Source organism: Mastomys coucha, unplaced genomic scaffold, assembly GCF_008632895.1.
Source record: "Mastomys coucha isolate ucsf_1 unplaced genomic scaffold, UCSF_Mcou_1 pScaffold22, whole genome shotgun sequence".
Classification (NCBI taxonomy): Eukaryota; Metazoa; Chordata; class Mammalia; order Rodentia; family Muridae; genus Mastomys; species Mastomys coucha.
Window position 1 is genome coordinate 89,065,912 of NW_022196905.1, and position 15,435 is coordinate 89,081,346.

Below are 15,435 nucleotides of genomic sequence, written 5' to 3' on the forward strand. Positions count from 1 at the left end.
AACCCTCCTAGACAGGGCTAGTAATGTGGCTTATCAGGTCATGGCACTTGCCACCAAGCCTCACCATCTAAGTTTAGTCCTAAGAACGCATGTGGTAGAAGGAGAAAACTACCTCCTCTGAGTTGTCTTCTGACCTTTGCACATGCACACATACACACATACTCTACATAAAATCAATATTAAAAATGTTTTAAGAAATCTTCCCAGTTCACATTCTACAGCAGGTAAAGGACTTCTGACCACCTAGCACAGCATGGCTTCCTAGAACTGCTATAATTTTACAATAGATAAGTTATTTGTCACAGAACATTTCAAGTTCTTTTAACTGCTTCAAGCTGGGAAGGGGGGAAGGGAGAACACTGAAGAAATGGCCTAAGGAGTTCAGTCTTCATTGTGTTCAACTTTTGATGGCTGCTGAGGTTCTGAGCTTGCTCATTGATCTGCTACATCTTACATTTTTAAGCATGAAGTATATTCGAGTGTGGCCCTCTGGGATGCTTTAAGTATTTTTATGGTGCTATTTTTTAGCATTTGATGAGTACAGAAATATTAGCCAGAAGGACATTGAGGACAGCATTAAAGGAGAATTATCTGGGCATTTTGAAGACCTGCTGCTGGCCATAGGTAAGCACTTGAGTGTTAATAAATGGAACTGTTTGTACTTCTAAGTCCATGTCAAGGTGAGCTAATTATAAGAATCTGGACTAATCCATCTCTGTGTTCCTGCAGCCCCCAGCATGGCACAAGCAGCTGTCTCAACAAATATTGTTAAATAATACATAGAGGAGTTATCTACTTTTAAATGTGTATTTGGCTTGTCATTGTGTTTAGATTATACTCTCTTTAAGAGCTGAAATATTACAGTCTACTGGCATTTCTATTGAACCATGTTGAAACTGAGTCTTAATCAATTTGGTATTCCACTGTACTTTGTTATCTCTGGAAGATGTCAAATGGCCTCTCGAATTGGAGCCAATCAGAGCTGTAGATCTCTTCCTCTTTTGTTGAGTGATTGATCAGGTGGGATTCAAGCTGAATCCATCCCCATATAAACCCATAAATGAATGAGTGGTCGGCAATGCTGTTATGCAGGCAATGAGGTCTCACAGTTTGCTCTTCTAGGCACTAAGAAAGTACCTCAAAAGAAAGATGAGGTCAAAGGATGAGGCAGGATTCTTGACCTCCTTAGTGGAAAGTGAGAAACCATGTTAACTTTGCTGTTAACACATGCATGCATGTGTCTCTGTCTTTCTCTGTCTGCCTGTGTCTGTCTGTCTGTCTGTCTGTCTGTCTGTCTCTGTCTCTGTCTCTCTGTCTCTCTCTGTCTCTGACTATCTCTCTCTGTGTCTCTGTCTCTGTCTCTGTCTCTGTCTCTCTCTCTCTCTCTCTCTCTGTTTCTCCCTCACACACATTCACAGAGAGGTGGGGATCTAGGCTAGTTCTACTTAGGGACACTGTAAAATTGACTTCAGAATTTCATTGGGGAATGCCTAGACTTTGAACACTTTGTCACCTCACCAGTGGGAAGTCCTTTCCAGTATCCATTGTAGTAATTCATGCCATCTCCACGAAGATCACCTCAGGTGATCCCTCAGGGTAACTTCCTCTTCTTGGTACCTAATTCCCACATCTGAAGAGTGACCCCTAATTACGGTGCCTTAAGTTTTATTTTTAAGCAAGTTCTGTATGCTGGTCACTGTGCTCAACTCTTCACAAATGTCAACTCATCTACTCATCTAAACTTTTTTCAGTACTTCAAAGCAGGTGTAATGGTAATTTTGGCTAGGCTGCTCTGTGCCCACAGCAGATCTCACTCCCAGTCACCCTCTAAAGGCCTCTGGATTCACAAATGAAACATACACACACACACACACACACACACACACACACACACACACACACACCAATAATCCTGACTTAACTCCCTCTAATTCTATATTTTGTCTTTGTTGCCATGTGTCTTACTCAGGGTTTGTATTCCTGCAAAAACATCATGACCAAGAAGCAAGATGGGGAGGAAAGGGTTTAATTTAGCTTATACTTCCACACTGCTGTTCATCACCAAAGGAAGTCAGGCCTGGAACTCAAGCAGGTCAGGAAGCAGGAGCTGATACAGAGGCTGTAGAGGGATGTTCCTTACTGGCTTGCTTCCCCTGGCTTGCTCAGCTTGCTTTCTTATAGAACCCAAGACTACCAGCCCGGGGATGGCACCACCCACAAGGGGCTGGGCCTTCCCCTCTTGATCACTAATTGAGAAAATGCCTTACAGCTAGATCTCATGGAGGCATTTTCTCAAGGGGGGCTCCTTTCTCTGTGATAACTCCAGCTTGTGTCAAGTTGAGACATAAAACCAGCCAGTACACCCTATTGCCTTCTGAGCAGTCACCTAGTCTTTTCTACTCAAGACGCTTCTGGGAAGCCCTTCTGGGGACCCCATTCCTTCTCAATTACATTTTAGATGATTTTCCTTCTGTAGCTCTAAATCTGACCTATCTCCCTTCAAAGTTTGTGATTTTCCTTCCCCTCCTTTCAGTTCTTAGCTAGCACAAATCCAAAGGTAACACCTCAGTCTCCTGCCCAGCCATTGGCATTGGCTCTTTATTGATCAATCAAAGACCAACTGGGGACAAGGATCTTCAGCGTTTGGACATGCAGATTCCCGATTTTGGTTCAAAGCATTAGGACCAATCCCCGACAAGCGGGTTCATCCCCTTGTGACATGGTAAACCTGAGGCTCAGGTAGATTTAGTCACTTCCTAAATCTGAGTTTGTGAGATGAGCTGAGAAAGGGGTATGGTCTTAATTTTAATGCTTGTTCAAGATCAGGAGCAAATCAGAGTTTAGGAACCTACAGCAAGTTACAGTTTGGTCAAGACAATAAAGATGGTGAGAAATAGGCAATTGTGAACTGTTGGTTATAATTGAAGTGGCTCCTCCTCCAGTTTCACTTCCTACGATGTTGTCTGCAAATATATGTTCCTTACTACTGAGTTACTCTGCTGCTTCCCCTATTTCAGACACAAAGAACAAGCCTTATACTTAGGAACATGAAGAAGAGGTGAGGTCAGGGAAAGGAAGGACTAGGATGAGGAATGTGTATGTCTAGTTATGAGAACATAGATGAGAAGCTTAAGAAGAGTAAAAAAAAAGAAAAGAAATGACTCATGATGGTTTTGACCAAATCTTAAGATTTAATATTTGTTCAAGAAAGTTGAGTAGCAGCAGTAGGAATGGTTGGTTTCTTGTCAGTCCGCTTTACTTCTTAAGTTTTCCGTAAGTCATTTACATGCTGTATTAGTTACTTTCCTGTTGCTGTGAGAAAAAAAATACCATCACCAAGGCAACTGAGGGATGAAGGGAAGGGTTTATTTGGGCTTATGGTTCTACACGGATAACAGTCCAAAATAGAAAGAACAACATGGCAGCAGGAGCAGGAAAGTGAGAGCTTACATCTTCAACTACAGCCAGGAAGCAGAGAGACGGAACTGGAATTAGTTCAAGGATTTCAACTCTCAAAGCTCACCCCCAGTGATATGCTTTCTGTAGCAAAGCCACACCTCCTAAGCCTTCCCAAACAGTGCCACCAGGTGGGAACCAAGTGTTCAGATGCCAGAGTCTGTGCAGGATATTTCTCATTTAAATCACCACATGCATCCAAGCGTGTGAGCCACTATAAGAAAAATCAAGGCTTTCTCCAATCCCCCAAATCCATTATAAAATTCATCTGCTCACCTACAGACAGATTCCTGCCTGAATGTAAGAGCACAAAAACAACGGTGCTGCACAAATAGGTGTGTTCTCTATAGACTTTACTCTTCCTGTCTATTTTCATTTTAGCTCAAAGAAAATTAATTTATTTATGTTTTTGTGAGTTTCCTATTTCTGGTTTTATTTCTGTTTTCCTTGCCATTTCATAATAATGATTTTGAAGACCTATTCATTGGTAGGCAAAGATGTTGAAACTGAGTTGTGGTACAACCCCGGGAATTTATCAACATAATAATACGAGGTACACAACGTATTAGAGGTATGGAGATGACTCAGACATGTGGGAGTGTCTTTGGCACATAATTTTATTTTCCCCATGGCTGAAGATAATTACTATTTTGAATTTATGTGCAAAAATGACATTACAGGGCTTTGAAATCCAGGATTAGCAGCTTTTTACTCTTTGCAAATAAAATTCAGTAGTAAGTAAAATAGACTCAGTTTCTATTAAGTGAAACTAATCATTTCTTTGCCTTTTTTTTTTTAACAATAAACAGTTCATTGTACAAGGAACACTCCTGCTTTTTTGGCAAAAAGACTTCATCAGGCTTTGAAGGTTGGTCTGGAACTTTCATATCGTATTCATAGACAGCATCCTTCAGAGAGGATAAAAATACTGTTTAATATTGATGGGATGTTATATTTCTTTTCTATTTCAGTGAGTTTCTTTCTGAACCTAATTTTTATACTAATATGCCTCAAAGTATGCTAATAAATGCACCAGTCAGGGTAGAAGAACCTAATAAAATGTTGGCTAAATAATTTCACTCACTTCATTTGTGTAGGAAGTAGAATTTGTGGGATGCCGCACCTCCAACAGCCCCTGAGATGCATGGCCTCTCAAGCAGCCTTACTCCACATGAACCCAGCCTAATCAGCAACATGTATGCTCTTTTCAATGACACACATTCTCCTCAAGTCTTCATTACTACAACTGAGCTTAGCACCAAGAAAGTGCTCCCTCAGTTCTTTAGTGGGCATTTCCTGTGGCTGTAAAAGTTATGTTCAACTGAACCTCTCATTTCTCTCACCTCAGGCCACCACTAGTCCTAGCTCCTGTGTTCAGGGATCTCACAGGTTGTACCAACCAGAACTGGCCTTGTTCAGCTCTGGACATTGAATTCTGCCTCCTCGGCCTCCTCCTTCACCTCCAACATCTCGCCATTCCAGTTCCCTGGTTATCACAGCTGTCTCCCACTGGCAACTTTGTTTTCCTATCTGTAGTGTTGCTCCACCATAGATGTGGCTGGCTTTTTTTCATCATTTCAGGTCTCAGCTCAAATGTGTCCTCTTGAAGTAACCCATGTGTCCATGCTTATTTACTGGACCAAAGTCACCTGATATAGCCCTGAGGAACCAAACGTGGCCTGTTAGAAAATCTACAGCAAGACTGAGGCTGTGGCAATTGTATTGAGAGCAACTGGACTTTTTATTCCTTTGTCAGAAACAGCATATAATGGAAATTTCCAGGATCAATATAGTTGTCCTTGCCAGGATACAATGATGTCTGCAAGGTGCACAGGGTACACAAGATTAATGTCCAAGACCAATTGTCATGTCAAACTTCCACGTTTCCTTGACTTCAAGGGAACATACAGAGAAGCACAGAGCGGCCTGAATGTTTTGGTGCCTGAGGGAGTGCATGGACCTCTCAAGAACTGGAAGGCACATTTTGCCCCAGGAGCCATGAACTCTACCCTATAAAAAGCCTATAAAACATGTCTCTCAAGGTAGCTAGGCCAGAACAACTCCATGGTTCCTTATGTAACACTCCCTCATTTATACAGTCACACAGTCAACTGACTCTCCTTCCATCACTCTGCATTCTATCGCCCTATGGTTTCTTGCTCATTCTTATTAATATTCATTAAAATAATCAGATAGTTTGCTATCTCTGTCTAGTAGAAAATAAACTTCACGGGGACAGAATCTATTCCCTGCTGTGTGCATGGCACAGAAGATTAAAGCCTGGTACACAGTACATGTTCAACTGACATTTGTTGGAAACATCACTAGACAGACCCAGCATTCACCTAACAGCTACCTTGAAAGTTTGCACTCTCTTTCCCTATTGTTGCAATGGTACATCATCATTTTGACCATCTACCCACAAACACCTCACACATGCTCCTGTTCTCTCCATATGTGAGCATTACTCCTGCTGAGCCCATGACTGTCCATGAGCTGCAGACATGCCCGTGTGGATCACAGAGACTCTTCTCTTACCCCACCCCGTCCTCATTCTGTTTCTCCCTGGAATCTGTGCTTCAGACTGCAGACAGATGGTCTTTGAAACCAACCACGAATAAGATATGATCTCAGCATTCTTAGTTTAAAATGTTGTGACGGTGCTCAACTCTGCGATACAGGTGGAGTTTCATTTCATGGTCAGCGAAGTCTAGATTTCCCAGATGCATCATTTGCTGTTGTTCACTATTTATATATCCTAAACTTTCATACACTTCACACACACACACACACACACACACACACACACACACACACACACACACAGAGAGAGAGAGAGAGAGAGAGAGAGAGAGAGAGAATCCTTTACTATAGCATTCTTTGCTTTCTATGCAAGCCCACCCCCTTCCCTAGAGCATCTATTACCTGTGTCTTGATGCCCCTGCCTCAGTTTCCCCAGTGCCTCTCCATTCCAGCATACCCCCAGCTGATGACTTAGGCTTCACTGTAAAGATCACTTTCCTAAACAAACCTTCCTAAATCTTTGGCCTTCCCCAGGCTCTGCTAAAACTAACCTCTGTAGAACCCAATATCTGCCATCTGTCAGACTAATTTTAAATAACTTTTTATTTGATGATTTTATTCTTTCATTGAGAACTTGGTACATGTTTTCATCATATTCACCCACCCACATCCTGCTCTTCCCAGATCCACTCCTTTTCCCTTTTCACCCAACTTTGGGTCTTTTTTTTTTTTTTTCTGATCAAGGTCAATTTGAGCTGCCCAAATATTTTTGCACCTGTGGCCTTACACTGGCATGTGGGCGACTTATCAGGAACTGGACTTTTAGAGGAAACTGACTCTCCTGTCCCAGCAGCTAACAGCTCCGATAGCTTCTCCCAAGCTCCTCTGTGCTAGGGTTTGGCGTCAGACTTACTTGCAGTGGCCTGCCTGTTTTCCAGCCTGTATCTGCTTGAGAACCAGAAGCTCAGTAGGAATACTTCTCTTCACAGCATGGTGAAGCTCATAACAGGGGCTCAACACATAATTCTTTAATTAATGAAGGGTAGTGTTTGCTGTTAAATGAATGAAGAGGAGTTACTGTGGCCGGATATTTTGTTCACTGTCATTGATCTCTTACAACTGGCTATCTGACTATCGTTGAGTAACTGGTGAGGTTCTCCTGGTCCTTTCTTCCCAGGGCGCTGGGACAGACGAATTCACTCTCAACAGAATAATGGTTTCCAGATCAGAGATTGACCTTTTGGACATCCGACATGAGTTCAAGAAGCACTGTGGCTACTCTCTATACTCGGCCATCCAAGTAAGTCTCCTGTGGACAGAGCAAGGCATGGTTCCCCTTCTCTGCTCATAATCCTTCCGTCACGGTCCTTAAAATAGCGATAGGCTGACTTAGGTTTCTCTCTCCTTGTCATTGTGCTTTCTGGGTCTAAAACAGTTCTAACAAAACATTCCTTAAAGGTGGGAGGTGGGGACTGAAGAGATGGCTCAGGAGTGCCTGGGGACCTGGATTTGGTCCCTAGCATCCACATGGCAGCTCACGACCATCTGTAACTCCAGTTCCAGAGGATCTGACACCCTCTTCTGGCCTCTGTGGGTACTGCATGGACACGGTGCACAAACATATATAGGCAAAACACCCATGCACATGAAATTAGAAATAGATACATCTTTAAAAAAAAAAATGTTAAAAATGACAACTGTTTTCCAGCTCTTAAATACTAAGAATGTAATAGTAAGCCATCTTTAAAAAGGTTTATTGGCCATATAATTTTGTTTTGAAAAAAAAAACCTGCATGTGTAAGTTGGCTGTCTGTTGTTTATGCTACAGTGCTTTTAAACAATTATTTCAGCATTTGTGGCAAGTAAGGAATAAGTAAGGTAAAAGCAAGGAAAGAAAATTACATATTTCACAATTTCCTCTAGTGAACTAGACATGTAGATCAGTAGTAAACATTTACTTGGCATATGCAAGGCTATAAGATTAATCCCCACCACAGCAGTGATACATTAATAATAATAATAATAATAATAATAATAATAACAACAATAATAATAAGAGGAGGAGGAGGAAGTCCTCTGTTGTACAGCACAGATGATGGGTTCTGAATCTTCAGTTGTTTATCTTTACAGTATGAGGTAGGCTTCTCATTTTTCATGGCTGCATATTATTTCATTTTTATTTCAATAACATCAACAGATGTTTATAGTCTTTAGCTATTCAAAATAGTGCTACAGTGTACATACCCAGTTTCATAGGTACAACTGTTGGGGATGACGAATAAATGGTTGAGACAGATAAAAAATAGTTTTAAATTTTGGTAAAGATAACCATTTGGCTCTCCTTTCTGTGTTTTTGTCAAAACCTTAGAGTTACTCTCCACTCATGGACAATCCTTTTGTATTTTTATAGTCCAACAGGCGTGGTCTATAACTGATGTATTTCTGTTTTTCTGTGCTTTCCCTTTCTGTGTTTTGGGCCCATTCTTCTTTTGGATTTCTATTGCTTTTTGTTAACATCTAAGGCCTCCTTCTACATTAAAGCAGGTTAGCTTTCTTTTTTATATCATTGCAAGTATTTATATATCATATAAGTATTATTGTTACTTTTTGTTTCTTGTTTTTTTTTTAATCCCATTGTTTCTGCCATTCTCATGAGAATATTTCTAAAATGTGTGATACTCCTTCCTTTCTGCTTAAGAGTGAACCTATGGCCACTGTTCCCAAGTCTCAGTGTACAGGCACATATATATATAATAAATAAAGAATTATTAAGGAAGTAAAACTGGCAAAATTGATAGAATTGTTCAGAAAAAGTCTCCCATACCATAAAAATACCTGGTTCAACGTCCTAGCTGAAATAGAAGTATTTGAACCAGCTAATAAATACTAAGGAACTAGCCCAGGTCTTCCTAGCAGTATTATATGGGTTCTATTATTTGTTTTATTTTGCTTTGTTTTATTTTACCTTACCCCCCAGATGACACACAAAGGTCTCCGGTGGTTTAGAGAATTAATCCAGTCTGGTTCCCTGAACCAGTCTGGGCCCTGAGGTTGACTGGACCTCCCAGCCATCCTAGTCACCCAGGTAGATTCGGGGTCCACAAGGGCCCCACAGGCTGCATCACTTATCTACCTCTGAGTGCTTTATAAACTTTCTCAGGAAAGTCAGCTTTGGGGCCCAGGCTGGCACCTTCTGAGAACCAACACCCAGAAGTATTAGGACAAAGAGGATAGCAACCAGCAGCCAGGAGGGAAGTACACACCCCAGGCTGGCTGTGGGATCACTGTATACGGTACTGATCTGGATTCTTGGCAGCTCTACTCCAGCCCCTAGGACTCTGAAGCCCTGGCTCCTGAGGATTGCTTAGCCTTGGCACCTGGGAATGGCTGGCCTCGGCCATGTTCCAGTGTCCCATTGAGTAGCTGGAGTCTTCCCTACTACCCACAGTGCAGCCCGAGCCACACCCTTAATCAGGCATACACATTGGTCTAACCTTCTTAGATGCATTCCAGCCTCAGGGCCCACAGACGATTTTGTTTTTAAAGGAATGAATGAGTGTATTCACTTCAGCCAGTCAGCTAGATTTGCTCTCCAAATCCCTTCGTGCTTTTAAAACTAGATTTGTTTTCTGTTAAACTTTGACTGAGAAAGATGCATGGGTAAGTCAAAATCATAACTGATCCAAAAGAGCAACAGGCTCTACCTAGCTCTTAGCATGGATTTTGCCAACAGCCTACACTCAGTTCTATTTGAATTGATCCTGACACATTACAATAGTTTCAATCATCACAGGAAGATTCAATAACATTAACCACATTGTACCTGCCGAGGCAGAAAAGCAGACTTACAACAATTGTCAGTAGCAAGGTTTACACCAGGAGGGCTGCTGGTTCACCCTCAGCAAACCAGAAAATTAGATTAAGTTGTGGCAGAGAGTGTCCCCCAGCTCCCCATGGTTCGCATAATAGAGACTTACTGTAGTAGGAGACATTCAAACTGTTTGTAGTTTGATAAAAAGGAAAATCCACCACTGAAGAGTCCAGTTTAAGATGTGAAATAATACAGATTCCATTCTTCTTCCCTGATGTGTGTGTTGTCAGGCAATCCCATTCATGGTTTCCTGGCTGGCCAGTGGGACCTTTTAAAGATGGCTATTTCTGAAACTCAGGAGTTAGAACATGGAAACATTGCATACATTCCACTCTTGGACTCTGTCATACTCTGTTTTCCCCTATTATTCAGACAGCTAACTGCTGTTCAGTCCTCTCATGGATGATAACTGGTGAGAAGAAGGAAAGATAGAGTGTAAATAAAACACACACACACACACACACACACACACACACACACACATACACACACACAAAACCCCAAAACCCTTTCCTCACAGGATGATTCAGGTGTAGTGACACGCGCCTAGAACATTCATAGTTTGGGAGTGGCTGAGGCAGGAGGATCTTTAGTTTGAGGTCACCCTGTATTACATAGTTGAGGCTCTGTCTAAAATAAATATGTTAATGGAAATTTAGATGAGACTGCATTTTTTTTGTTAGGCTTCCCAAGTCAGTAATAAAAAGTGCACTCTAAGGGCAATAGAGTAACTTCTCTGAGAACCTGGGTAACCTCATAGTCTAGAATACAGACTCCAGATGAAGGTTTAAAGAAGGCATTAACATAGATGGCAGTTGGAACAGCATAATCTAGCCAAGTCCTAAATGTGCAGTATGGAAGACAGGCATATGGGAGCTGATACAAAAAAGACATTTGGCAGTTGGAAAGGAACATTTCTTAGAGCAGTGGGTCCTGAGTCTGCTTAGCATGACAACAACAGGGACTAAACACCTCCTCTGGAATTCTGCTGTGTCATAAGATGCATCTAGAAAGAGAGTAATGGTAAGAGGCCAAAGGAAAAGGAGCCTAAGTCAATCCTTAATTAGAAAATCTACCTCAGGGAATACTCAAGCATTCCACAGTGAAATGAGTTCACCCAGAGTTTCAAAGTTGGGGGATTTATGCTGTATTCATCTAAGCTGTGTCAGACTCAGGGTTAAAGCTATGAGGAGAAATAATTTTTTTGCTCCTACAAAATTACAAATATGTGCAAAAATTACTACTTTAATGTGAGGGAGAGAGACATAGTGCTAAAATATTATATAACAGGAGGACCTGACTGACAAGAAAAGCGTCTATGGGGAAAGATGATCTGGAAAGCTCAGCAGGCATTAGCAAGGAGACTGTTGTGCCTGGACGTATGGAGCTAGCCAAGCATTCAAAAGAAAGAACTTGGGATAGACAAACTTGGAAAGATCTTGGGGCAGAGGAGACCAGGCAAGGGGAAAATGCTTCCTAAAATTACAGGCAACATCACCCTACTGACATACTTCCTCCATCAAGCCTCTACCTCCTAAAGGTGCTATAACTTTTCTAAACAGTGCCACCAGCTTAGGCACCAGGCAGTCAAACTATGGTGGGCATTCCATAGTCAAACTGCAATGGTCATGTTTCTGAATCTCTGGATAAGGGTAAAAATTCCATAGAAAATGTGGAGTGAGGAAGAGGGAGCTTAGAGTTTAGCTTTACCCATCACTACCACATAATGGCTGTGGAGGAGAGAAGGTGAAGGTGGAAATGTCTGAGGGGCGAGAGCACTCTCAGGTCTGAGTGGTGGAGCAGAAGTCATGGGATGAGCATGTTCCTGGTGGGTGAACAAAGACGTTGTATCCTGCAGACAGAGTGCAAGCTGAGGCTAGGAAATGTTTGTGCTCTAAAGGGATAGGATGGTCATTGAGCACAATATACAAAACAGTAAGAATTCATGACTTGGGCACTTAGATTGATAAAGTTGGTAGTCACATCAGTGGCAAGAGATGAGAGCCTAGACTAGATCTGTAATAACTTGAAAAGCACCATTATAAAGGCACAATTGTCTGTACTAATACAATGTGAGGGTAAAATACGGGAAGAAGTTGAGAGGAGAGAGAGCCATGGAGTACTGTTAGCAGCAGGTCAGCAGAAGTATTTCATTCCTTTCTTATTTGAGTGCGGGGAGGTGGTGAGACAGGCTCTCTCATGTAGCCCAGGCTGACCTTAAACTGTATGTGTAGCCACAAGTAACCTTCCACTCTTGATCTTCTTGCCTCTGCCTGCAGCATGCTGGGATTACAGCCATATGCCACCATACCTGACCCTTTGCGACAAAGTTTCTTTATGTGGCCCTGGATGTCTTGAAACTCACTATGTAGACCAGGCTAGCCTCAAATTTACAGAGATCCACTTGCCTCTACTGAAAGACCCCCGTGGGGAGACCCCCACTCAAATCTCGGGAGGATGTGCACCCAAGGAATCATAAGAGACCATCTTGACATATACACATGAGGCAGTTTAATTTTCAGAGCTCCGGGCCGGCACATATCTCATGCAAGAGATAGTGGAATCGACCACGAGGCTCAGGGGTTAGGGGTTTATATAGGAAAAAGGTCTGGGGGAACAAAGGAATCAGTGTGGCTATACATGATTGGCTAGTTCAAATATCAGCTATATTACACGCAGAACAGAGTGGAAAATTCTTAAGGTTGGTGTTAATTTGAGTCAACAGAGCATCTGACCTTAAACCATATCTAAGAGGACCAGATGGCCCACTACTCAGTGTCTGCCCAGACATGTCCTTGCATGCTTTCTCTTCTATATCTTTTTGACCTGTTAGTAACAGCTTGCTTCTGCCCAGGCTTATTTGGACATATTCAGCCTTGGTCCACTGTGTTTTTTTTCAAACCTGTAATTTTTTCATTAGCCAGCACAAGTCTCAAATTTAACTCTTTCACTACCTCCAGAATGCTGGGATGAAAGTTGTGGGTTATATGCCCAGCTCCATACCTGTCTCTTAAAAACAATAAATAAGATGTAATGAAGGAGGTGAAAATGATGCACAAAGTTGTTTTTAATCTAGCAAAACATTTTTGTGAAAAAGCATTTCTAAAATACAATATAGACTATCTAGAGAAATGATGCAAGAGATAGGACAAATATTTGTTTAGTCCCAATAGCAAACCATGGTCCTATTGTAAGCTTTTTGCGTATGTTTTCATTTATTCATGTACGTGCATGTGTGTGTACAACTCGGGGAAACAGTTCTCTCCTTCTACCATGTGGTTTCTGGGGATTGAACTCAGATTGCCAGAACTGGTGGCAACCACCTTTACCGGATGAGTCATCTCACTGATGTGTATTTTCTTGACCAGCCAAACCCCAAACCATAGTATACAGGTCAGCTCAGAGTGACTGGAAGCTCCTTTTTAAATATAAAGAAAGTGTGGCTGACTGCCAGTAGTTTAGAAGAAGGCTGCATGTGGTAATACAAAACTTAGGAAAGCCAAGAGAGGAAAGAGTTCATTCCATCATCTGCAGCAACAGGAGGCTGTGCATTAATCTTGTTGTGTCTCTTACTGTGACAGTGTCCAGCCTCTCAACCCAATGACTCTTCTACATTACTCAACTTGACCTTAATATCTACCCTACCTACACTTTTCCAAACATAAAGTTAAGTGATAAGAAATAATCGCAGACTAAGTCACTTAAATGAAATAGAAACAAAGGGCTACACAGAGAAACCCGTCTCAAAAACAAAACAAAACAAAACAAAGAAACAAAAAACAAAAGAAAGCAAAAAAAAAAAAAAAAAGTGACTTAAGGCACCCAAGGTAGAATGCTGAGTCTGCCTCTAATGATGCCATTTGCAGAGAGAATGTGAAAGCTGTGTGCTAACTCCTCAGCTGACATGATTATCATTTCTCAACCAGCACCTTTCTCTTCTGGCTTGGAGGGCCACTACACCTCTCTAAGAGCTGAAATGACTCACAGACAGCTATACCAAAGTCTACCCCAGTGTGCGTGACAACTCACCAAAGCTGAGAACCTGGAGCTCACTGCACATCCTGCTTGCAGCTCAACCCATTGGAGAAGGTCCCTTCCAAGTGACTCTAGTCTAAGCCTCTTTCAGGCTGCTGGACTAGTTTTTCCTTCTCCCAGGCAGTGGGTGTGGTCTCAGGCTTTGCAGCTTGGCTTGTCTGAGAGGTAAGGGTCTAGTCAGTTTCAGGGACTTCTTGAAGCTATTTTGAGTTGGTTACCTTTCTGCCTTGGGAGCTTCCTGCAGGATGGAATGTTTGAATCTCCCAGGAAACTGACACAGCAGGGGTGAGGGGCTAGGCTCTCTGATTTGAGGGCACCTTTCTTAGCCTCTGTAATTGTTACACAGAGATTCCTACTCTGTTGCATAGATCTTTTATACTGGGTTACAGTAGTTAATACAAAGTAAACTTTTCCTTTAAGCATTTTATATTGGAAATTCAACCCGGGGCTTTTCATATGCTAAGAACACTATAGGCCATTGAGTGACACCTCCAGTTGCCCCATGCTAAGTGCTTAAATTGCGAGTAGAAATGTCAGTTAATATTTTTTTATTAAGCTACAGATCATAGAGTTTCTGTTAGCAGCTATATGTAATATCATATCATTGCTGAAATCTTTCTAGTTGCACTACTCCAGGAGGATGTGAACATTATGAACTACAGAAAACATGCTAGGCTGGGGCACAACTGTCCTCAAGGATGAAAGAAAGTTGGCATAGCAGGTGTGCTGTACTGACAGATGCAGCTCTTGCATCTCCTGCCTTAGTGACTCCCCTAGCACTGTGGGGTCTGATTCACCTCTAATCCCCTCCTTATTTATGCTGTGTTTACTCTCCCCTGTCGGTACTCTTCTTTGCAGTCAGATACTTCTGGAGACTACAGAACCGTGCTCTTGAAGATCTGTGGAGAAGATGATTGAAGAAGAGGGCTTCCAACTGCTGCCTGCCCTGATGGACTGCCTCAACACCTTTGCTTACTGCTTTCATACAGCACTCCAAAGTGCAAGCAAATGCAAGACAGAACCTGCCTGCCTGATAGGCATTGGCATCATTCAGTGCAATGGCAAAAATGAAATCGATTTTACTTTAGAGCATCTCATTCATGATGTAGAGGTTCATAAGGGAAATTCAATCTAGAATTAAAGACCTACTAATGATTTTCAATTTGGCTTAGGAAGTAGGAATCTGTATAGTTCATAACCATTAAACATAAATCAGGATACTAAAAATGGCTGCCTTTGGTAAATTTAATTTGTGTATTTGTTTTCAGTATCTACTAACACTGTATGTTGCCTGGTGCTGACAAATATTTCAAAATACATTTGTTATAAATGCTCTCCGTGCTTCTATTACTTGATTACTGTGGTTTAAAAAGCTAATAATGAAATGGCGTGGTGGTGTACACCTACAATCCCAACACTTAGGAGGTGGACATAGGAGGGTCAATAGTTTGGAGTCATCCTTGTGAAGGTGCAGGAGATATAAGCAAGTCTACTAACAGTTTGGTGTGGTTGAGTCTCGGGCTCAGGGAAGGAGAATGGAGTCCTATGGA

At 41.9% G+C, this 15,435-nt stretch overlaps 1 protein-coding gene across 1 annotated transcript in view; it reads left to right on the forward strand.

Annotated features, from left to right (window-relative positions):
* Positions 1 to 15,220, forward strand: part of Anxa3 (annexin A3) — a 48,368-nt gene extending 33,148 nt beyond the window's left edge. Inside the window, exons 10-13 of the mRNA XM_031391224.1 lie at positions 529 to 624; positions 4,266 to 4,324; positions 7,157 to 7,279; positions 14,744 to 15,220. Of these exons, the coding sequence (XP_031247084.1) occupies positions 529 to 624; positions 4,266 to 4,324; positions 7,157 to 7,279; positions 14,744 to 14,803 (338 nt within the window). The 3' untranslated portion in view covers positions 14,804 to 15,220. The remainder of the gene's footprint in view (positions 1 to 528; positions 625 to 4,265; positions 4,325 to 7,156; positions 7,280 to 14,743) is intronic.
* Positions 15,221 to 15,435: the final 215 nt, after the last annotated feature.